Below are 23,057 nucleotides of genomic sequence, written 5' to 3' on the forward strand. Positions count from 1 at the left end.
AGAACCACTCCAAATTCTTGGGCAAATAATTCTTCTTCACCACACAAAAAGAAAATGAATATTAAAGAAACAAAATGATTACAGACCAGATAAACCCATATGGATATGGCAAATCATCAAACTTCAGATACAGTTTTAAAAAGCTAAAGATCAGATACAAGCATTCAACAACAGATTTCAAACTTTTGTGACAATTTGCAACAAATGATCATTGATCAGCCTTCAAAATCACTAATTAGTCACCCTCTCATATTACACAACTTGTATCAAGATCAATGTATCCTGACCAGCCATACATAAAAGCTTCTTCCAAACAAATGCCAGGGTAATTATCATACAAACATTACAACCACAGTAAAATGAACCTCTTCATTTATCTACAAGCTTACCTGAATCATTCACAATCTCAGATGCTGCAAGGCAGCCATGAAAGAGTTATAAGATGACACCAGGTCGAACTGTAGCTGCCTAGCCTGCTGTTCGGTCAGCTTGTCTGCAGCACCCATTTTCGATAGCATTTCCATCCACTCTTTCACCTTACCCTCAAGATCGGGCAATATGCTGAGGTTGCTGAGGGAGTTCGAGAGGTCAAAAAGAAGAGGGTACAGCTCATCAGCAGCAACCATGTTCAACCTCAAGGCGTCCAGTACCGTGACGAAATGCGCCGTACACTCAGCAACAGTTGCCGCAGATATGTTAGCCGATGCAGCCGCCGCTGTCCGGTGCTCAACAGTGGCAGGAACACCAGAGGTAACGAGGCGGTTAAACGCTGCAGGGCATTTCAGCTTGTAAGTGTCCATGAATTGCTCGACGCCGGGGACAGTATCACTGAGGAAGGGAACCAGAGTCTTGAAATGAGATGTCAGTTTCGAGCACTCGGACTCATACGCCGCTGGTGAGATGATGTCGCGAAGATAAGCCTTCTCGAGCCTCTCCGTGGCCTTGATAATGGCATAGAGATCGGCGAATCTGTCATACATCTCCCGGTCAAGAACATCATTGTCGTTCCACAGATTCACCGCCATTGGAGTAAACTCTGTTCTGAGTGCCTGAAAAAATCACTTAATTCTTAAACTATTTTCTTTCTGATTTATTTTTCTTTGTTGTTGCTTAGACCCAATGGAGAAGAGCACGGGACACGCGCACAAGAGACTTTCTTCACTGAATAACAATCAAGAAAGCGAGACACAGTAAGAGACAACAGTAGTAAATTTATCAAAGCATCGGAACGATTGAAAGATTAAGCGGAAACGCCATAAGTTATTGAAGAACGATAACTAACAAGAACGATGAAAGTTTTATGGTGGATGAAGATGAAAAGAACAATCTGAAACTCCATAAAATTCTTCTCTTAGCGTTATTTGGATGGGCTGATAGATATCGGAAGCCATAAACAGATAATCACCGATTCAGAACAACAAGGGTCCGATTAAAATAAATTCAGAAAGGGAAAGAAACGAGGAGAGAAGGAAAAAAGAAAAGAAAAAGAGAAAGACGAATTTGAAACTTTAGACAGCGCCAAATCAAGCCCTGGTTTCTGAATATCTTACTGAAATCCTAAAAAAGCTGAGATTTCAGGAAATTCAAAAGTTATAAATAAGATTCTAATAAAAGTTAAGAATTGAGAAAGTAAAATTAGAAAAAAACAAATTCTGGAGAAAGACAAAGGAGAGAAGGATGAGAGCTTACGGAAACTCAACTGCAACAACGGAGTTGGCGATTTGTGATGTGATCGTAGGAAGGGAAGACGGAAGCTGTGCAGATAGACAAGAGAGAGGTTGCGTGTGGAAATCGCCGAGGATGCTACCGCGTACGGTACACTACACCCAATGTATGATTAAAGAGTATCAAACACACCTTCCTGCTGCTGGTGTCAATGCAAATGTAACTGGGCTGCCCGCTGTAGCTACCCGAACCGGTCCGGTTGGATCCTTTTCTCATCAGTTGGGCCAAATTTGTGAAGGATGGGCCGGAAATGGCAAGAGGGTTCGGGGAGGGTTTTGTGCATTTAAGACTACTCTACTTGCTTCCTTATACCTCTCAGCCCGTACCTTTTTCAAAACCCATAATAATTCATGTTTTATGGGTGTTTGGCCTGGGGCATTTCACAAGCGGGATGCAAATTGATTGTAGTTAGTTTTTTCAAATTTTGATGTATTGAGGCAAGAAATGTCAATTTTGCATTTCAAGAAATCCTTCCTTTTCTAAATCCCAAAACTAATCATTACAAAAATTTAGAATCCAAACTCTTCATGGACATGAACAATGCAAAACTGTTTCAACCCATTCTCCCCATATTTAAGGTTTAGGAAGGTAAGGTTGGCGGATTTGGTTAATAACCCATATCTAATTTTTTACTAAATATAAATAATAAACAAATAAAACAATATGAATAAACATCAGAATTTATAATTACTTAATAGAAAATATATAAAATATCAATTGTATTTTACATAAAATATAAAAAATTAAACCAACGGTTAATATATAAATTTGTATACTTTCAAATAATATGCAAATTAGGGAGGATCATATTATAAAATCCTAAAACCCATCCTTCTCTAAAAAATCCATTTATCCAGAAAAAAAAAACCCACCCCATTGAAACGAATAAGGTCGGGTATGGTATCCTCTGGTAGGTAGAAATGGCCATCCCTTGACCCTTATACAGTTGGCGGTGGACTACCAGGGTTTAATGGAGACCAGATCTGCTCTTCACATCGGCGCCTCACATGCAAATGGGAACATTTCCCGTGTTTATTAGTGAATATTCATGGGAGATGTTCTCAATGCACGGTAGATGTGCCTATGAGGCGCCCATGCGTGAGGAGCAGATCCCGTCTCGGTTTAATGCGGCCCTAGAATCTTATATCCAGAAAGTGAGAAAACGGTTGGACTGAACCGGGACCAGACCGTTGACACTGAAAGTCTGAAACCAGTTTGTCCCGGGTTGGCGAGTTCCCGTCACGAGTATAGCGAAAACAAAAAAATGGTGGGGTAGTGATTATGAGTGTTTCAGTATATTCTAACCTGACGTCATATAACTGCTCCATCACGCAAGGTGGCTCCTCTTTGACTTTTATGCATTTCTTTCGTGAGAGGCAGGGGATAAAAGTGGAAAAAGAGAAAAAGAGGAAGAAAAATATCTCCCGCGTGTTCGCTCCACTCTCGCTGCGATATCGTTTCATTCAGTGCCAGCAAAGCAAGAAGGGAAGAGAGCTCGGACGGAGTGAAGAAGATACTCTCTTTTTTTATTTTCTCGTTTCAGTTCTGTGACAAAAAGTATCATTATTATCCTGGACTCCTATCTTTTCTTTAAATAATCTGTTTCTGCTTCTCACCTTATATGAATTTGGTGGAATTTCCAGTTGGAGATGTCTTTGATTCTTAGCCGGTGGGGCAGTGGTGTTGTGAATTCTTGCAGAATCTCCAGCTACAAACGCGACCAGAGAAATGGTCATGGTCAGTCAATTTATTTTTCCGGTGAAGGATGGGCGAGTAGTTTTCGATCTCTAGTTTGCATGTGATATTAGTTGAAAATTCCAAATTTGGTTGAAGTTCATGGCTAAGCGGTGGAAGTTGCACTTTAGAAGCTATTGTGAACTTGTAGCTTTTCCATGCTAATCACCAATTCCGTAATAATACCTCTTTATGGCATTGACTTAAGGTGGAACTTGGTTGAGTCAGTGAGTTTAGTTAAGTGAACTTTTAAATTTAAACTGTCATGCTAATAGTAAACTGGGAAAACTTAATACTTCAGTTCATTGATGGTTAGATTTAGATTGAGACGGGATACACGAACTGGGTTTTTTGAATTAAGTAGGTTGATAAATTAAACTGATTCAAGTGTAAGGTCAAGTTTTTTCTGCAGGTAGTAAAACTTATTGTCCAATTCAAGTGTAAGGTTAAGTTTTCTTTTGAGTACCGAGTTACATAATTGTAACTTCTTTTCAATTTCATTTATTCATTGATTGTAGAAACATTTGCAGTTTTATATCCTTATGCAAGTGTTTATCGTTTTGAAAGGAAAACATTTTATTTAGGGTTTTTGTTTTCAACTGAACTCTACAAAGCCTTGTCCAGACTACATTAGCTACATGAATCCTTTTAATTTTCTTTCTTTCAGGGCTGAGATATTTTTGCTTTATGTTGTATACATACGTTTATCTTTCATTTCTTTTCCCAATCTAACATTGGTAAAGATTCTCTGCTTTTACTTATGAAGGAAAATATAAGGTGTCTGTTAAAATGATCAAGAAATGTTCCACATCTAAGGATCTTACAGAAGATGTTCCAACACCTTTGGAGACCAATAGAAGTAGTGGGCTACAAGTTAAGGGTTTGGTAAATGCCATTGCAGGTAGAGGATTTATGTTTTAAAACGCTGTTTCTCTTAGTATTTTGTACTCTTGTTAATTCCTAAATTTGGATAAGTTGAAAGTGAACTCTTTTTAGTTTTATATAACATTACACAACAAAAAATGTATTTTCGGGTGCTTACTGTATTTGCAATTGAACTTTTTGGACGATGTCCCTATTGGCTGTTGCAATCCAATTGAGAGAACTGTTCAAAGCTGTTACTTTTATTCCTTACTATTAAGGTAGAGCTTAAATGTTCTCAAAGCAACTTGCACATGTCCCTGATGCCCCTATCTTGGTCAAGAATTTCTTCATGGTTGATGTACTGCTACACAACCACTACAATGCTCAACCTCCAAAAAATTAAAGAAGTGTATTTCCAAGTTCCCTGAATTTCTTTGTAATCTTTTGATACTATTTTGATCCAATTCTTTTTTTTCTAACCAAAACCTGCTGCATGTTACTTCTTTCTATGTAAAGAACTCAAATATAATGACTTGGGACTTAAGCGCCCAAAACCATAAATTGCACAGCATTAAGGACCAGGAATCAAAGGTCAACAAATTTGAAAATCTCCAGAATTTTGGAGGAGCTCCAGTGCGTGTGTGTGTTGAAAAAAAAGTATATAAATTATTGCAGTTTTACTTTAAATTTAATTATATAAAGATTTCAGTCACATGAAAATGGCTACTTAGTCATTTCCAAAGTACCACTAAAAGAAATTGACAAATTTTCATTTTTGGGTAGTGTCATTTGTATCTTTTCTAGCATTTTTTTTAACATAAACTCTTGTAAGGAAGTTGACAAAATTGCCCAAAATTGTTATGAATACATGAGATGACATATAATTTGAATAAAGAGTTAACAACGGGGTTTTGGAATTAGTAATCCATGCTAAATCGCAATTACTTTTACTTTGCAGGCCAAATTCAGTTAATTACAATTTAAATATTCTATGAATCATGATTCAGTATTCTGAGATTGTTATAGTTCATTCCCCTGTCAGAATATTGCGATTCATGATTTTGATCAAGATAGGCAACCCAATTGAATGGTTCTGGGCACAAAGCTTAGGACACTTCCACTGGTCTGTGGAAAAAGCCCCCCCCCCCAAATTTTGCGCACATGCTATATCTTGGACCTTATGTCTGTTTCTTTGGTTTCAGTGGCAAATTTGGTTGCAATAGATACGGCGAATGCTCTCTCGATGAACTTAATGGTCAGAGATTGTTTTTTGCCTGTCATGTTTATATTCTGATAATTAATATATGACTATTGTGCTTAATTTTCTTGTTGTCATCATTTCTGTCATTGTTGTTATTAACATGTTATTGCCATCATCATTATATTCTCCATCATCATCTTTTGCATCCTTCTATTGTAGAGTAAAAGCTTATAAGGAGATATCTAAGTATTCTTTCTCTAATCATAAATTTTCAAGGGAAGACTCTCTCTCAGTTTAATTGATATCTTCTTGTTTTAGTTGCACTAATGTGATATCTAAGTGCTGTCTTTCTGTCCTTGGTGTGCCTTCAGATTGCTGAACATATGCCTTCAATTTTTTTACCATTTGTTCTTTAATTATATTACTTGAACAAAACAAATAGAACACTGCAGTGGACTGATGTAATTTAAGAAAAGAAACACAGGTTCAAAGAGAAGAAGAGAGAGAGAGAGAGAGAGAAAGAAAGAAGGGGTTCGGTTGTGTATTACTGCTGCCCCATTAGTTGTTATTTATAAATATTAATCTCTTTACAATAGTAGGAGTTACTCTAATACCCCTACTTAAACTCCAATACAAAAATAAAAAAAGATAAACAAGGCCCAGCCGGCCCAACTATAAAAGGAAATAAAAAACATAATAAATAAGTGTGGGGTTGGAACCACACACACTACTAACTATCTCTACACTTCCCCTCAAGTTGGGAGTAGATGTTTGTCATTCCCAATTTGCGTAAACCTGTCTCCAGCTTGCTCTTCGTGACTGTTTTAGTAAAGAGATCAGCTAACTGCATGTCTGAGGCAATGTAAGGAAGGCATATTTCTTGAGATGCAACTCGCTCTCGGATAAAATGTCTGTCCACCTCGATATGCTTTGTCCTGTCATGTTGTATTGGGTTGTGGGCAATATAATTGCAGCTTGATTATCGCAATACAAAATCAGAGGCTTCTCATAATCAATTTCCAACTCATTAAGCAAGGATTTCAGCCATAACACTTTTGCAACACCATTGGCCATGGATCTGTATTCAGCTTTTGCACGAGAGCGGGCAGCAACATTATATTTCTTGCTTCTCCAGGAAACAAGATTTCTCCCCACAAATGCACAATACCCAGAGTTAGACCTCCTGTCATCAACACATCCAACCCAATCCACATTTGTATACACTTCTATCTTCATGTGACCACTATTCTTGAAGAGTATACCTCTCCCCGGGCATCTCTTCATGTAGATAAGAATCCTTTCCACTGCAAGGAGGTGAGTGGTCCTAGGAGAATGCATGTATTGTCTAACAACACTAACAGCATATGAAATATCTGGCCGAGTTAGGCAGAGATAAAGAAGTTTCCCAACCAGCATTTCATACATAGCCCTGTCCTCAAGGAGGTGGTTGGGAATAAGTCTCCTTCATGCTGTCCCAAATCTCCTTGGCTGTTTTTGCCCAAAGATAGTTTTGGCTGATGTGGGGCTGCGTGGAATTACATAGCCAAGTCATTACTAAGTAATTCTCTTGAACCCATTTCAGATGTAAAGTATCTTCCTCTACTGGTTTCTTTGTATCCCCTGTCACATAGCCTAATTTACCTGTACCTCCAATAGCCATCATTGCTGATTGGGCCCATTCCAAGTAATTGGTTCCATCATATCTAACAGTGGTAATTTGAAAAGAGTTTTTAGTCATGTTATCAGTCCCAAAAAATCCTTCCCCTTGTGTTTTTAACTCACTTTCAAACTTCTCCATTCTTAAGAGAGCACTAATAAGCTAAAAACACTCCAAGAAGACCTAAAAGGATAGATTTTTTTCTGCAACACTGAAAAATAGAGAAGACAACCCAGAATTTAATCTCAACAAGAAAATTATAACTCCAAGAACTTAAACTTAGCCGATAGGATAGATCCTTTCCAAGAGTGCAAACACAATCAAAAAGGTCAACTTCCTGGTAGACAAACCTGGACTGTAATCAGCCGATAGATCCTTTCCAATAATGCAAACACAGTCAAAAGGTCAACTCCCTCCCTGGTAGACAAACCTGGACTGTAATCAGTCCAATATTCACAGTCAAAAGGTTCAAGGTCAGATTTTTTCCAGGCACACCCTCTGAGAAAGGCTCACAGTCAAAAAACAGTTCGTAGGGTTAAGAATAAACCCTAGAAAATTCAGATTTTCTCAGCCGCACCTTCTAGATAAATATTACTTATTTCTTACTACTGCTGGCCTCAAGAAGAGATGAAAACTTACCCAGAAAACTCTGATCGCCACTTTCAATCTTGATAAAAAACCAATCTTGATTTCTCTAGCCTTCTCTGATTCTTCCTGATTACCAAAAAACACTCTCCAATCTTCGGACAACTGCTAAATATCTCTGGTAACCTCCAAGAATCAGGCAAAGAAAGCTCCTTTCTAATCTTCCAGCCCTAGGTAATTCTCATGTGGTCAGCTGGGTTAGACTCACATGAGAAGCCCTATATCGTGCTTTGATACCAACTTGAACAAAACAAGTAGAACACTGCAGTGGGCTGATGTAATTTAAGAAAAGAAACACAGGTTCGAAGAGAAGAAGAGAGAGCGAGAAAGAAAGGAGAAGAGAGAAAGAAAGAAGGGGTGCGGTTGTGTATTACTGCCGCCCCATTAGTTGTTGTTTATAAATATTAATCTCCTTACAATAGTAGGAGTTACTCTAATACCCCTACTTAAACTCCAACACAAAATAAAAGACGATAAACAAGGCCCAGCCGGCCCAACTATAAAAGGAAATAAAAAACATAATAAATAAGTGTGGGGTTGGAACCACACACTACTAACTATCTCTACAATCTTTTTCTATGGGATGCAATTTCCTGTATCTTTTAGCTCTGTTCCATGTTTTAGGATGGTTTTCTTGATGCTTTTCCATGGATAAGGAGAATTGTCCTCTCACCTATGTACATATATCTTCCTTGAGATACTTGAGAATTGCAGGAAGCTTCTACAGGAATTGTGCCAGCTTCATATTCTTAATCCTACCATTCTCAATTCTTCTCATAGTCATAGCTAAAGACCACTATTGTAACTCAGTCAAGTATGCTATCAGCAATACTAATGTCTCTATAGGACTTTGCTTTTGGGTGTTTCTGGTCTCTAATTTCTAAACATAGGTGTTTCTTAAACTTAGTAATGCTCAATTTTATAAATGAAATCATATACCATTTCTTTTAATTGTGGACCTAAAATATTGACAATATACTGTTGTTCCTTTCCACATCTTTCTTTCATAAGCTATGTTACCTAGATATGGCAAGGATATGGCTGGACAAGGTGTTGGGTGTAGAAGTTTCACTAAATATTGAGGAATCGTCTTGAACAAATTATCCGGATATCATAGTTTGTGTGTGTTTGTGTGTGTGCAGATGCATGACTCAAGGGGTTCCACTACCTGGAGGCATGAGGTGTAGACCGTGTGGTCTTGAACACAAGAGGTGTAAGGAAGAGGAGGAAGAGGAAGGAGAAGAAGGAAAAGGAGGAAGGACAATGAAGAAGAAGGATCTAATCTTGTTATTCTTGTTTCTTTTTTATGAAAGATGCCTTGTATTAACCAAATTGAGCTGTATTAGAAAGGTGTTGGGGCAGGGGGTTTGGGAGGCAAATCCTGCCAATGAAGGGGTTCCACTCCCAGAACCCAAACTTTATTTCCCTTTTCTTTTCTTTTTTTTTTTTCTTCACTTTCTTTCTTTTTCTACTTTCCCTTCCCTTCCCTTCTCTCTTTCCTTCCCTTTGCTTTCCTTTCAGTTGCAAAGTTTAGAGATGTTGAAGAGAAAAGAAAAGGAGGAGGAAGAGAAGAAAGAAGTGTCGAGAAGTGCTTGGTGTGGCATTGTTCACACCAAGAGGCTTTTCATTTCTTATTCATAAGCAGAATTACAAAGGTACCCTTGAATAGGTGCCCAAATACAAAATAACACAAAAAGATAGAAATTCCCTCACACTTTTAACACCCCCCTCAAGTTGAGCATAGATATTTATCATGCCCAGCTTGCTCAATTTGTTGTCGAGCTTTGATTTGGGAACACCTTTAGTAAGACAATCTGCCAACTGGTCTTCAGACCTCACATAAAGTAGACAAATCTCTCCACTGGCAACTCTTTCTCTAATGAAATGTCGATTAACCTCAATATGCTTTGTACGATCATGTTGAACAGGGTTGTGGGCTATGTTTATGGCAGCTTGATTATCACAATATAATGTCATTGGAATATCAATTTGCACTCCCATTTCTGTGAACAAGTTCTTCAATCACAACAATTTTGAAACTACATGTGCCATAGCTCTGTACTATGCCTCTGCACTTTATCGAGCCACAACCGATTGCTTCTTACTTCTCCAAGATACATTACCACCCACCAAAGTACAATAGCCAGAAGTAGACTGCCTATCATCAATAGAACCTGCCCAGTCAACATCAGAATAGGCCTTTACCTTCAGATGCCCATGATTAGAATACAATATCCCCTTTCCTAGACATCCCTTCAAATAGGCAAGTATTCTATTCACTGCTTGCATATGAGATGATCTAGGCTTGTGCATATATTGGTTGGCCACACTCATAGCATATGATATATCTGGTCTAGTTAGACACAAGTAGAAAAAGCAACCAACAAGTGTCTGAAACACACCTTTGTCAGGAAGAACATCTCCATCATCAACTCCCAGCTTATGATTGGGATCAATTGGAGTTTCAACTGGTTTACAATCTAATTTTCCTACCTCCTAAAGCAAATCAATGACATATTTCCTCTAAGAAATATAAATGCCCCTCTTTGACCTTGCTACCTCAATCCCTAGGAAATACCAGAGATTTCGAAGATCCTTAATTTCAAATTCAATAGCAAGGAAAGACTTCAGTTTAGCAATCCCAGAGATATTATCCCCTATGATAACAATATCATCGACATATACTATCAACATAGTTATTTTTCCATTTGCTCTCCTAATAAACAAGGTATGGTCAACTTGTGATTGTGAGAAGCCAATTTTTAAGACAACTTTCCTGAATCTATCAAACCAAGCTCGAGGGGACTGTTTAACGCCATAAAGGGATTTCTTCAAACGACAAACCTTTCCTTCACTCCTAGGGATATTCACTCCTAAAGAAGTTCCATGTAAACTTCTTCCTAAAGGTCCCCATTAAGGAAGGCGTTCTTAACATCCATTTGTTACAAGGGCCAAGAGTAGTGGGCAGCAAGAGATATGATAATTCAGATTGAATTCATCTTGGCTAGTGGCGCAAATGTTTCCTAGTAATCAATGCCATAAGACTGGGTGTACCCTTTTGCCACAAGTCGAGCTTTGTACCTTTCAATTGAGCCATCAGCTTTATACTTCATTGTGTAAACCCATTTGCATCCAACAGGAATTTTTCCTTCTGGAAGAGAAACAATTTCCCAAGTCTGGTTTTTTTTTTGAGTGCCTCCATTTCTTGGTTCATAGCATCCATCCAATGAGGGAGCTGCACTGCCTCAGTAACATTGTGAGGGACAAAAACAAAAGCAATAGAAAAGATATAGGCACAATAAGAGGGTGACAAAGTATCATAAGAGACAGCTTAAGATAGGATACTTAGCACATGTCCGTCTTGCTTTACGAATTGCAATAGGAAGGTTGAGGTTAGGATCTACAAGAGGAGGTTCAACAATAGATTCAGCATAGGCATTAGAAACAGGAAGAGGTTCAAAATCCAAATTACCCGAGTCCAGGAGGTCAAATTGTAATGGACATTCAATCTCTGGAGCCATCATCTTTCTTTGGGAGGAGGACTACTACGACCACAAGGAGGAGGAGAAGAAGGATTGACAGCATCAGTTGTAGGAATTGGCATTACAAAATGGAGTCTAATCTTCACTAACATCCTCCCCTTGAAGAGAAGGACGAGAGACAAAGAAGAAGGGAGTAGACTCAAAGTATGTGACATCTTCGGATATATCTTTTTCTAGGACAAGGGTCATAACAACGATACCCCTTTTGAACTAAAGAATATCCCAAGAAGACACACTTAATAGACTTTGGATCAAATTTCAGCCTAGGACTCATGTCATGGACGAAGCAAGCACACCCAAACACTTTGGGAGGAAGATGGAATGTATCCTCATCAAGAAAAAGAAGTTGATGAGGAGACTGGAGGTGCAGGGTCCGCGAGGGAAGTCTGTTAATAAGATATACAGTTGTTTGAGCAGTATCCCCCCAAAACTGAGTTGGAACATGCATCTGGAATAACAAGCCTCTAGCAACTTGAATCACATGTTTGTTTTTCCTCTTTGATACCCCATTTTGTTGGGGAGTATGAGGGCAAGAACTCTGGTGAATCACTCATTTTTCTTCAAGGAAGGTTTGTAGGTGCTTCTCAAAGTACCCCTTGGCATTGTCAAATCTAATAATCTTAATCTTCTTCTCAAACTGTGTCTCCACCATACTAAAGAAGCCTTTCACAATTACAAGAACTTCATCTCGGATCTTCATCAAGTACAACCAAGTATACCGCCAGTAGTCATCAATAAAGAGAATGAATTATTTGTAGCCACTTATACATGGAATGGAATAAGGTCCCCAAACATTAGTATGTATTAAATGAAAAGCAACAGTACTTCTCTTGTTACTTGCAAAAAAGGTTGTTCTACATTGCTTTTGATAGTTGACAGACTTCACATTGCAGATCAGAACTAGACAAGTACTCAAACAAACTAGGAAACAAAAACTTCAATGAACCAAAAGACACATGTCCAAGACGATGATGCCACAATTTCAATTGACTTAGTTTCTCATCATGACAGGATATAGACTGACAAATCAACCCTAACATTGGAGACTGATCAAGAAGATAAACTCCATCGGCTTCATGTCCATTGCCAATCATCTTCCCCGTACTTAGGTCCTGAAAGACACAATGAGATGGAAAGAAGGTTATAGAGCAATTATGAGACTTTGTAAGAGAACTAACAGATAAGAGATTTCTATGCAATTGTGGAACATGGAGTACATGGTTCAAAGAAAGGTTATTGGTAAGTTTAACTTCACCCAAACCTAATATTGGGGTCTGGGACCCATCGGCAATGGTAATCATACCTTTCCCTGAAAAAAGTCTATAAGTGGTAAAGTAGGAAGGTGTGTCAGTCATATGATCATTGGCTCCTGTGTCAATTATCCAAGAGCTAGAGGGTGGGACATGACATGCAAGTGCAGTACCTGATTTTGCAAAGGCACTAGAAGAAGCATTTGAACCAGTAGATGTAGGCAACCCATTCTTTTCAAGATGGAGTAAGATGCCTCTTAATTTTTCCGTCACATCAGAGGTGTCATGAGTAGATGCCAGAGCAGGAAGGTTTCCTTCAAGCATGTGAGTCTGAGAATCGTGACTTGCAGTAGCAACATGAGCATTTACTTTCTTTCTAGTTTTAAACTTCTCAGGTTTCAAGTGGGGATTTAGTTTTCACCATCTATCCTTGGTATGCTTCGTCTTCTTATAGTATTCACAAAATACCTCTTAGGCTTTGTGGCCACAAGAGCAGTGTGCTCACCTACAGACACTTGCATCATAGCATTCCTCCTACTCTCTTCATTCTGTACAAGAGAATATGTTGTGGAGAGTGAACAATATCAGCACTAAGGATGCGTTGCCTAGTGAAGTCATAATCAGCATTCAGCCCGGCAAGAAAATCGAGAACTTGATTTTTTTCAATGTACTTCCTGTATTGTTCAGCATCAAGGGGATCTTTCCACTCCAAAGCCTCAAGATGATCAATTTCTTCCCAAATTGATTGTAAGGAGGAGAAATACATGGCTACTAATTTCTCCCCCTATCGCATATTACATGCTTCTCTTCAAAACTGATAGATTCTAGCAATGTTTCTTGCTTGAGAATAAGTTGCACTTAGTCTATCCCAAATATCTTTAACTGTTGGAAGGAACATATAGTTATGGGCGATGTGTGGCTCCATAGAGCATACAAGCCATGACATCACCAACAGATTATCCTACTCCCACTTGGAATATGTGGATCTTCAGGCTTCGGCTTAGCTTCCTTACCAGTAATAAATCCGATTTTACCTCTTCCACACTAGCTTGACTGATTGAGACCATTCTAGAAAATTTGTCCCATCAAGTTTTACAGTAGTAATTTGTCCTCTGACATTGTCATTGCTTCCCGGGAGAACATAGGTAGGTACGCTGACGTCTTTGTGTGAGTCCATTGATCACAGCCCCTCCAAAAAAATTTCTCACTAGCACCACAGTCTTCCAACAACAACTGAACTCCCAAACACCTTTTCCACAAGGTTAGACACTAGTTACAGCAAAAAAACTAGGAAAAATAGGTACTAGCGGCAAAATTTGGGAAGAAAAAAATTCCCAAAATAAGTTTTAGGGCTCTAAAAAATTCAGGACTGCTTCCTACAGTCCCAGGGGTTTACCACGACTCAAACACGAGGTTTCAGCTGAAGGGATGAGAGATCCATCATATGGATGGCCGAACCCTACAGGTAGGTTGGGCGAAATTTCAAAAATTTCTCTCCCATGTGGGAATCACATTCCCTATTTTAGAAAACTGCATTTTCAAGGATCAATCTTGAACCCTAAACCAGACCAGATCTGAAACCAAAAGGTAGGAGAGGATGTACCTGATACGAAGTAGCAATAACTCCTAACGAAGGTGTTCACGCCCAAGGAAAACGCCAAAGACTGCTCCCACTGAAGATGACACAGCGTAGGGTGGAGCAGAACCAACAGGTGGTTCTTCAGCAAGAACCGAACTCTTCAGCAAGAATTCAATGAAGGGTGAGTGAGCACGACTTCAGATTAGTTTTTCACCAAAAACTGATATCAAGAACCTTTCTTGATCGCTCCTACAGGTGGAGATCGAACTGGCAATGGCGGCAGCAATAGGAGAAGGCAAGAGCAGAAGATGGCGTCAGTCTAACTGGAGCTGTCTTCTCTCTTGAATCTGTAATCTGATTGGGGTAAATTAGGGTTTGCCCTCCTTCTTTATTTATAGCCTTAAAGAGAGCTTCTCCCAATCCCATTAGGAGTTTCCCAATCCAAATCTTGTATTTGGATCTGGACTCTGTTTAAGAGATAAGGATAATCCCTTATCTTATCTGCAGATAAAGATCAGTCCTCCTAATCTTATTAGGAGTTTCCTAATCCAAATCTTTATTTGGATCTAGATTCTCTGAGTGGATAGGAATAACTCCTATCCTATCTACTGATCTAAATCCCTGAACCGCCCCTCTTTAATTAATCATATTAAACCAGTTCGAATTGGGCTTTAGGCCCATTAAGTCCATGTACTCACTTATCCTCCAAACTACTGCCCAGTTGGGTATCCTTGTATGGTGTGGGACCCAAACATTGATCTACACATCAGCCACATGGGTTCAATCCAGCCTCTATTACAAGGCCTGGCCGAATTCACTGTAGGAATAGTGAACCCCTGAGTCCATCACCATGGGCTCTTAATGGGCCCAACATTTACACTAAATGGTCTCTGGGTCAAGCCACCTTATAAAAACCCAAGGACTGTGGACAGATGCAAGATTAGTCCATCAGGTATTACTCTCAATAGTCTTACACTTAACCTCTCAGCCCATAATGATCAAACACTGCCCAACAAGAGAGAACCTCTCCCTCGGCTGCAAGGTACAGTGTTGCTCTCTCTACTCACATGGATCCCGGGAATTAAAATATTTTGCAAATATTTTGAAACCATAATACATATATATATATATGTATATCTATATATAAATATATTTTGCAAAACAAATTTCAACGGTTGAAATTGGTTGCCGGCAGCTTTGGTTTCCATCAGAGAGAGTGCATCCCTTATCATTCACTTTGTCCGACAAAGGGGTTGATCTTGTCACTATGATCACACACTCAAATGAATTCTCGGACTATCCCAACATACTCAGGTTTTGACCCCCTCTAAGGATCTCACTGATTATTATATCAAAGACAGTCTAATCCAACACCTAGTGTAGTATCATAGTCGAGTCTAGGGGTCGGGTGTCACATTCCAGTTTTACCCATCTATCTCCAAGGTCCAGGGCAATACTGGAATTCTGGTCCAGTTCAAGGTTTCAATAAAACCCACACTGCATGTACCTCAGGTCTCACCCTAGCAACTGAGACAAGCCAACCCCAACCAACTTGGCGGCACATCAATGTCAGCCTTGGCAGGACAAATCTCCCCAGATCTATCCAACGGCTGTAAAGATTATAAACTAACACGAGTCTCATATGTGTCTAGTTTAAGGGTATTACACAGAAACACACCATAATAATATGAATCAAATATGTGCTTTATTCATTTACATTAAATGTCATAATGTACATCATTCTGATTGGATCTAAGGGCATACACTGTCTAACATCAGCAACAACCAATCCACCATACGAGCATGCAAGCCCTAAATTCCAAATCTGGATTTTTCGCCAATTTTCATCCGAAAAATCCAAAACAGCTTCAAACCACCATGAAACTTATACCAAAATTCCCCTAAAATCAGGGTAAATCAGCGACCATCAAAGACCCATAAAGATGCCACCGACTGTACAGACCGCTGACATCAATCGGCGGCATGCTGACATCAGCAGATTTGTCTGTGAGTCACGATCAAAAGCAAAGAGTTTTCTTGATCGTGAGTTTCTCTGATACTAAGTTGCAAAGTTTAGAGATGTTGAAGAGAGAAGAAAAGGAGGAGGCTTTTCATTTTCTTATTCATAAGCAAAATTACAAAGGTGCCCTTGAATAGGTGCCCAAATACAAAATAACACAAAAAGATAGAAATGCCCTCACACTTTTAACACTTTCCCTTCCTTTTCTTTTGTATGAGGCACGTGCATGAAGCCTACACCTCAAGAGGCATCAACACCTCCAGCATGAACCTCAAGGTGTTTGGAGGGTGTCTCCAGACATAGGTCTCCCATGCCTTTTAAAACATTGATCAGAGTGTTCCTAATGTCAAGTATTTTTCCTATGCTTTTCTAACTATGGTCCTAGTAGACATTTCAAATAATGTGGAAAGAGAGAAAATCAAGTATGCATGTTTAAGTTGTATTTTATGATCTAGTGCTTTCTATTTAAGACTATAGTTGTCATGCATCACACTATAAGGTAATTTGTCCATATATTTTAATGAATCTTGGTTCAGGATCAAACTTACCAAGTAACACGGTGTGATTTTCTTCTCTAAGTTGCCTGTAGGCTGTGATTGGTTGCACTTGGAAAATTATATTTAATTGGAAAGTGAATCATTTTCCTGTTTTGTATCTTAACTTGGAAAACAAATCTGAATGGTTGAGAAATATACAAGTATTATAATGTATGAATCCAGCAGACGAAACTCTGTTTGGAAATGACTTGAAGAAAATTAGGAATGTCAATTTCCTACAATTAGTTCTTACTGTTTTTAAAATGTTTTCTTTCATTAGCAATTTTACATGTAACCAAAAACCATAAAATAGCATTTTATTGAAATACTCCGTTTTCCTCATTTTTATTTGCAACCAAATGGAACCATCATTAAAATTATTTTATTTTCCCAAATCACGTCACTACCATGGTCTATGTACTTAAGTTTACCCATCATGCCATCTGGAGGGCTGTATTATTATCTCAGCCTGCTTGCAAGCTTTACTCTGCATACATAGTCTCAGGAACTAGATTTACTTTCTTTGAGGCAGGACAGAGCAGCATCCATTTCCACTTTGGCTGACATGGGTCTGGGAGATTGGTTTGGAGGTTTCTTATATTCAGCTGGACAACAAGCTAATGAAGCTGTTCAGGACCAGTTGTCAGCTCTCAGCTTCACTAGGTTAACATCTGCCTGTAATCTTTGATTTGCATTTAGTATTCAGATGTTCAGCATCTGGTGGTTTTTCTGTTCTCTTATTCTTCCATTCTTATTCCTTGTCCCAGTTTAGCAGTTATTTTTGGAGCAGGGCTTGTAACTAGTCTATCCCCTTGTACACTAAGCGTTTTGCCATTGACCCTTGGCTACATTGGTAAGAATTTTTGATACACAGACCTGTTGCCTCATTGCATTTGTATCTCTCTCTCTCTCTCTCTCTCTCTCTCTCTCTCTCTCTCTCTCTCTCTCTCTTCTTTTTGTTTCTTCACATTTCTTGCTGTTTCCGTGGTCTTACTGCAAATCATTTAGGAGCGTTTGGTTCTGGGAAAAGTAGAGCTAAGGTAAAGTTTGTGCTAAGTTAACTTCTACAAATTCTGTTTACCTTTTATACCAAGATTGTCCAATTTGTTTCGGAGATCTCTTGAACATTGAAAGCATCACTAATTGAGCCAATCAGCAGAGAACTTGGTTCAGTTGGCCTTTGTCTGTTATAATATTTTTACCACTTACCATGTTTCTTTTAAGTGAAAATTCATATCTGTTTTGTTTGAGTTAAACAAGATATTCATGCAACCAATTCTCTATCAGATAATTGGGGATTCAGTTGCTTTCTCATTGGGCTTGGCAACAACATTAGCAATCCTAGGCATAGCTGCTTCATTTGCTGGCAAGGCTTATGGACAAATTGGGCAAGGATTACCAGTAGCTGCTTCAGGCTTGGCTATTGTTATGGGTTTAAATCTTCTGGAGGTAACTAAACATTATTTTGATTATATATATATATAGTGATTTTCAGGGAGTATTGTGTGCTTACATTATATTTTAACAAATGCTTTGTCCCAATTACAGGATTAAGGTAGCAAATAGTGTTGTCTATTTCACATTAATCTTTATTCACTATTTTCCTAAGGATTTCCCTAGTTAAATCCCAATGATCAGCTTTCAGCTTTGAAAACTATGTTTTCTAAATTATCACCTTTGAAAACTTTCACTCTGCTAAAACTCCAGCTCTCACAACACCGGATCCAATTGAAAGGAGTTTTTGATGCTTTCTAGGTTTACACAAATAGCCAGAAAATACAAAATTCTTGGAACATCTACTTGTTTATTTATTTATTTTTTTTCAAGCCAGAACATGTACTTATTAAGTTACAATTTTACACAAATATGTTGATCATAGTTGGTTAACTTAGCTCTAATCCCAACTGTTTGAGATTGGTTACATGAACCCTCCATGCCCTTGTGTTCTATCAAGAGTTATGTCTTTTATCAATATCCATTTCTTACTACAGCCCATTATCTCCCTCGGCCATCCCCTTGCTCGTTTAGAGCTTTCTACTTGCACCAAATCACACCTTACCAGTGTAGTCAGCAGTTATCTATGCACATGGCTAGACCATCACAATCAATTTTCCCTTATTTTTTCACCTATAAGGACTACTACTCTTATTCCTTTTTAATGTGCTTGATTCTTGTTCTGTCGTTCCTAGCTTTGTCAATCATCTACCTTGGCACCTTTGTTTCAGGTATCATCATTTTCTAGCCATGTCCATTTATTTATTGTTCGGTATTCTGTTCCATATAGCATTGCTGGTCTTTTATTGATCAAAGTTGGTCTAGTTATGAAATCTCTCCCTCGACTTTCATGCATGATGTTTAGCCACCTTCTCATCCTTATAACATTGAGAATCGTTTCTAAAATGATTCTGTGTGATTTTTTTTAATCCTCTGCCAAAAAAAATGTTTATGCTAATATCGGTGTCCATCTTTTTCAGATAATTGAACTACAACTTCCTTCATTTTTTAACAATTTTGACTCCCGTGCTGCTGCAGCTAACTTTCCTTCAAGTAATTGGGCTTCTCCCTCTCATTGCAATGTTTTTCAATCAAAGTGTCTAAATGGCACTGTTTTGCACATGTTTTACTTTTGATATGTCAACATTGTTCTAACCTTCAGAGAATTTTTTAGGTGTGCAAGCATATTTGGCTGGGCTTACATTTGCATTAGCTGCTTCACCTTGCAGTACACCTGTATTGGCCACTCTGCTTGGGTATGTGGCAGCATCCAAGGTATTTGTAATCTCAATTTCTTAATACTTTTTAACTCATTGTTAACTTGCACATATGTTTGAACAGTGAGGAATGCCTACTCAGATTGGTTATGGATTTTGTGGCTTTCCTATTTGGTATGCCATCAATTGGGGACTGCAACCATTCTGTCTGCTTGAATGCTATGCATATCATATGAGACATTCAGGGAAGAGATTTGGATCTTAACTTTACATTATGCTAAAACCTACTCTATCCATGGAATGGAAGCACAAGAACTATTGGGAACTTTAAGATGATTATTAGAGCCTTGAAGAAAGATTGTATGATAGAGATTAGGATAGTAGAGCATACAAAAGCACACTGCTATACAAATGGCATCATATTTTCAGTTGAGCTTTTTAAGTTGAAAATTGCAAGAGATACAACTAGATCTGATGGTTCTGGTTTGGAATAAATTTAGTCTTGACCTTTTTCTACTTCTGGTTAATAGATCTTTGTAGAATGCACATTTATCAATAGTGAGGTTTGGTGTCTACAACATTCGTGATAAACTTTATACAACCAATGGCTAAATCAAAAGAGTGACCTTCCATTATGAGATGACATTTTTCTTCTCTTTCTTCACTAATGCTGTCAATCTATTTCATGCATGCATGACATATGTTTACTGGAAAAGTAAGTAAATAAATAATTTGAACACTTCCCATTTCAGGACCCAGTTATTGGGGGAACCCTACTTCTGACATACACGACAGGCTATATTGCTCCTCTTCTTCTTGCTGCTTCTTTTGCAGGTGCATTGCAGGTATAGTTTTTGGTTCTTAATCTCAATAGGAATATTCCTGGGTTAGGATTAAAGGATGAAAGAAACCATTCACCATGTCCATGCTGTGCAAATGAAGTACATACAGGGATATTGGGCCCTACTTTATGATTCCACCTATGAGATGTAGGCTTAACAAACAGAATAATCATGATCGCCTTCTCATTCTTCTATATAGCCAAGTAAATTGCAGTGGAAGGGCCTGAGGAGATCCAGATATTGGGTGTTACAATCATCCAATCTGGTTAACGTTTTACATTCCTACATTCAATGATTCAATCTTGAATACAGATAGAGGATGGCTTTTCTTTCCCCTGTCCTTTTTTCAGTAGAATCTTTCCCCTGTCCTGAGACAACTATTCTCACTTATATTCTTTCTTGTGATGAAAATAGATTGAGGTTGGAAAATCAATTTTAGCCATTAAAGCCTATGGACTTTTAAAGCACAGAGGGAAGGAGAACTTCATTAATAAACACCAGTAATCCCATGAGTAATAAAAATACCTTTGATTAGCCTCTGCCATTTTGTGCTTTAGAGGCCCATAGTCCTTAGGGTCGTATTGCTAGTATTTGTCACAGTTGAAAATGAGTTCACTTGTGCAAAACTGTTGCCTAAGATCAATATAATTACTGAAAACTCTATTGAGAGAGCTTCAAGCTCTCATCATCTAGATATCCAAGTTGAGCTTTATCTGTTTATATGTAACATGGAATTTAACCAGGAATTAAGGATGCTTGTCTTATTATATGTGCAGAGCCTGCTTTCATTTCGCAAATTCTCAGCGTGGATTAACCCAGTGAGGTACATCCTCAAACGCTTAAATAAATGCAACACTGAATTTGATAATATGAAACACAACCACCTAATTTATACTTGTTATTCACAATATGCTTCGCATCTCCCCCTAAAATGATCACTGCTTGGCTAGTCTCTACCATACCTTCCAAATTCCTAGAGCCCTCTTCATGTTACCCCCAAGTTAGTGTTCCTTGGTGACCAAGAGGCAAAGGAGAGATCCTTGGGCTGACTTGTGGATTTCCTTTAAAATCTACTCATGTAGTCATGTCCGTGTTTCTCTTACATGTTTGAATTTGATTATTCTTGCAGTGGTGCTCTCCTTTTGGGTGGAGGCGTGTATACTCTGTTGGATAGGTTGTTTCCCCCTGCTACAATGGTAATGTAGCTTACAGTGAACTGGAAACATCGGTAATATATTAGCATTGGTTGGGAAGAAATTATCTCTACCAGGTCCCACTCTCTCTCTCTCTCTCTCTCTCTCTCTCTCTCTCTCTCTCTCTCTCTCTCTCTCAAAATTAGAGCTGACAATGGGTCGGGTCTACCAGATAGAACCGAACCAGTTATATTGGTTCTGGTTGTGAGTTTTAGGTTCCAACTATAATTGGGTTGGACCAGTTTTTGTTGTTCTGAACTGATTATGTAATTAAGAATATAAAGGTCTCCTGGTTTTCTTATATTTTACGTCTAAAAGGGTAAATTTCATAGACACTTATTAGATAATTTTGTATTTGCTATCATTTTTGTTTAGGCTATATTATCAAAAATGAAGCTCCAAGTTGTTATATCAAGGTAATTATAGAATGTCAAGTATAGGTCCCATTATCCCAGTTAATAATTGATTCAATTCTGATTGAGTTTATAGAACTGATTAATATTGGTTTGGGACTGGACCACCATGTCCTGAATCAGACCCGACCTATTGATAGCTCTACCCTCAATCGCATGCACAAACAGGATTGAGTGACCTAAGTCAATCCAATCAACCATGCATCAGGTTCTGTTTGGGAAGATTACAAATATGTCGAGTGCATTCTCGTCCATGGATGCAAAGTTGGTTTAGTTTTGCATTGATAAGTTTTTCTTGCCAGATGATTTTTAGTTGTAATGGGTGCAAACATGAATCTCAAGATAGAAATATACCTTTTTAACATCGATCAACTTTGAGTGCAATGGATGTAAACTTTGCTCTTATTTTGAATGCAAACATGTCTTAAAATTTGTGAAAGCTGTCACTTTCAGTACATAAACATATTCTTACCAAACACCAGAAAATTTGAACCACAGTTCACGTATGCACTGAACAGGCATTTGAACTCTTTCCAAACAGAGCCTTGAGACTATTTTGGATGTTAGATCTCTAAGATTCAGTTAATTGAAGAGCTTCTTCAGCGCCGTAGATAGCATGCTCAGCCACTATTAGATTAAAGTCAAAAACTTCTTTATTTTTCCCTCCTTTTTACATATAATGGCATTTGGAAGCGGACTAAAGTCAGAAACTTGGGCGGTTTGGGGTCCTTTCCACCATAAACTTGGTGCCAATAAACCAAGCCTTTGTTGATCTCACCCCTAGAATCAATTATAATGATTTAGATTAAAGAATCTATAATCTAGAGAATGGAAAAACCAGAGCGGCAATTATCGTTATTCATATTAAAGAAGCAACATTCCCTTGAACGGAAAGAACAGTATGGCACAATAAATAAGTAAATTTTATGGCAGAGGAATTAAAAGCTAAACAAGTCTGGTTCATATTCCTCACGGGGGGTTAAAGCGATTGAAAAAAGATTCAATTCAAAGTTTGCACGGACCAAATAAATCTAGAAGAGGATAATGAGAAATATAAGCTCGGGTTAAGTATTGAAGATGACTGTACCCAATGGAATTAAGGCTGTGAGATTGCTCTTCTTTTGTGTAATATCAGATGCCACCCA

At 38.3% G+C, this 23,057-nt stretch overlaps 1 protein-coding gene and 1 pseudogene across 6 annotated transcripts; one reads left to right on the forward strand and one right to left on the reverse strand.

Annotated features, from left to right (window-relative positions):
* Positions 1 to 106: 106 nt before the first annotated feature.
* On the reverse strand, positions 107 to 2,839 carry LOC148875720 (vacuolar protein sorting-associated protein 28 homolog 2 pseudogene; annotated as a pseudogene). Of its 5 annotated transcripts, none has more exons than XR_016105178.1 (2): positions 1,690 to 2,839; positions 107 to 1,049 (listed from the first exon to the last, which is right to left on the reverse strand). The product of XR_016105178.1 is annotated as a vacuolar protein sorting-associated protein 28 homolog 2 pseudogene, transcript variant X4 (transcript). The 5 variants fall into 5 exon arrangements; XR_016105175.1 differs by having other exon boundaries at positions 107 to 1,161; positions 1,690 to 1,858; XR_016105177.1 differs by having other exon boundaries at positions 107 to 1,161; positions 1,701 to 1,855.
* A 235-nt stretch (positions 2,840 to 3,074) lies between these two features.
* CCDA (cytochrome c biogenesis protein family) lies at positions 3,075 to 21,800 on the forward strand. The gene is made up of 13 exons (XM_088965177.1): positions 3,075 to 3,282; positions 3,369 to 3,462; positions 4,226 to 4,360; positions 5,526 to 5,578; positions 17,286 to 17,416; positions 17,521 to 17,606; positions 17,762 to 17,793; positions 18,041 to 18,202; positions 19,228 to 19,300; positions 19,422 to 19,522; positions 20,217 to 20,309; positions 21,083 to 21,129; positions 21,436 to 21,800. Exons 2-13 carry the CDS (start codon positions 3,375 to 3,377, stop codon positions 21,509 to 21,511), a joined length of 1,077 nt encoding a protein of 358 aa, XP_088821303.1. The 5' UTR covers positions 3,075 to 3,282; positions 3,369 to 3,374; the 3' UTR covers positions 21,512 to 21,800.
* Positions 21,801 to 23,057: the final 1,257 nt, after the last annotated feature.

Source organism: Nelumbo lutea, chromosome 1, assembly GCF_056320005.1.
Source record: "Nelumbo lutea isolate HS-2025 chromosome 1, American lotus-T2T, whole genome shotgun sequence".
In the NCBI taxonomy this organism is placed as follows: domain Eukaryota; kingdom Viridiplantae; phylum Streptophyta; class Magnoliopsida; order Proteales; family Nelumbonaceae; genus Nelumbo; species Nelumbo lutea.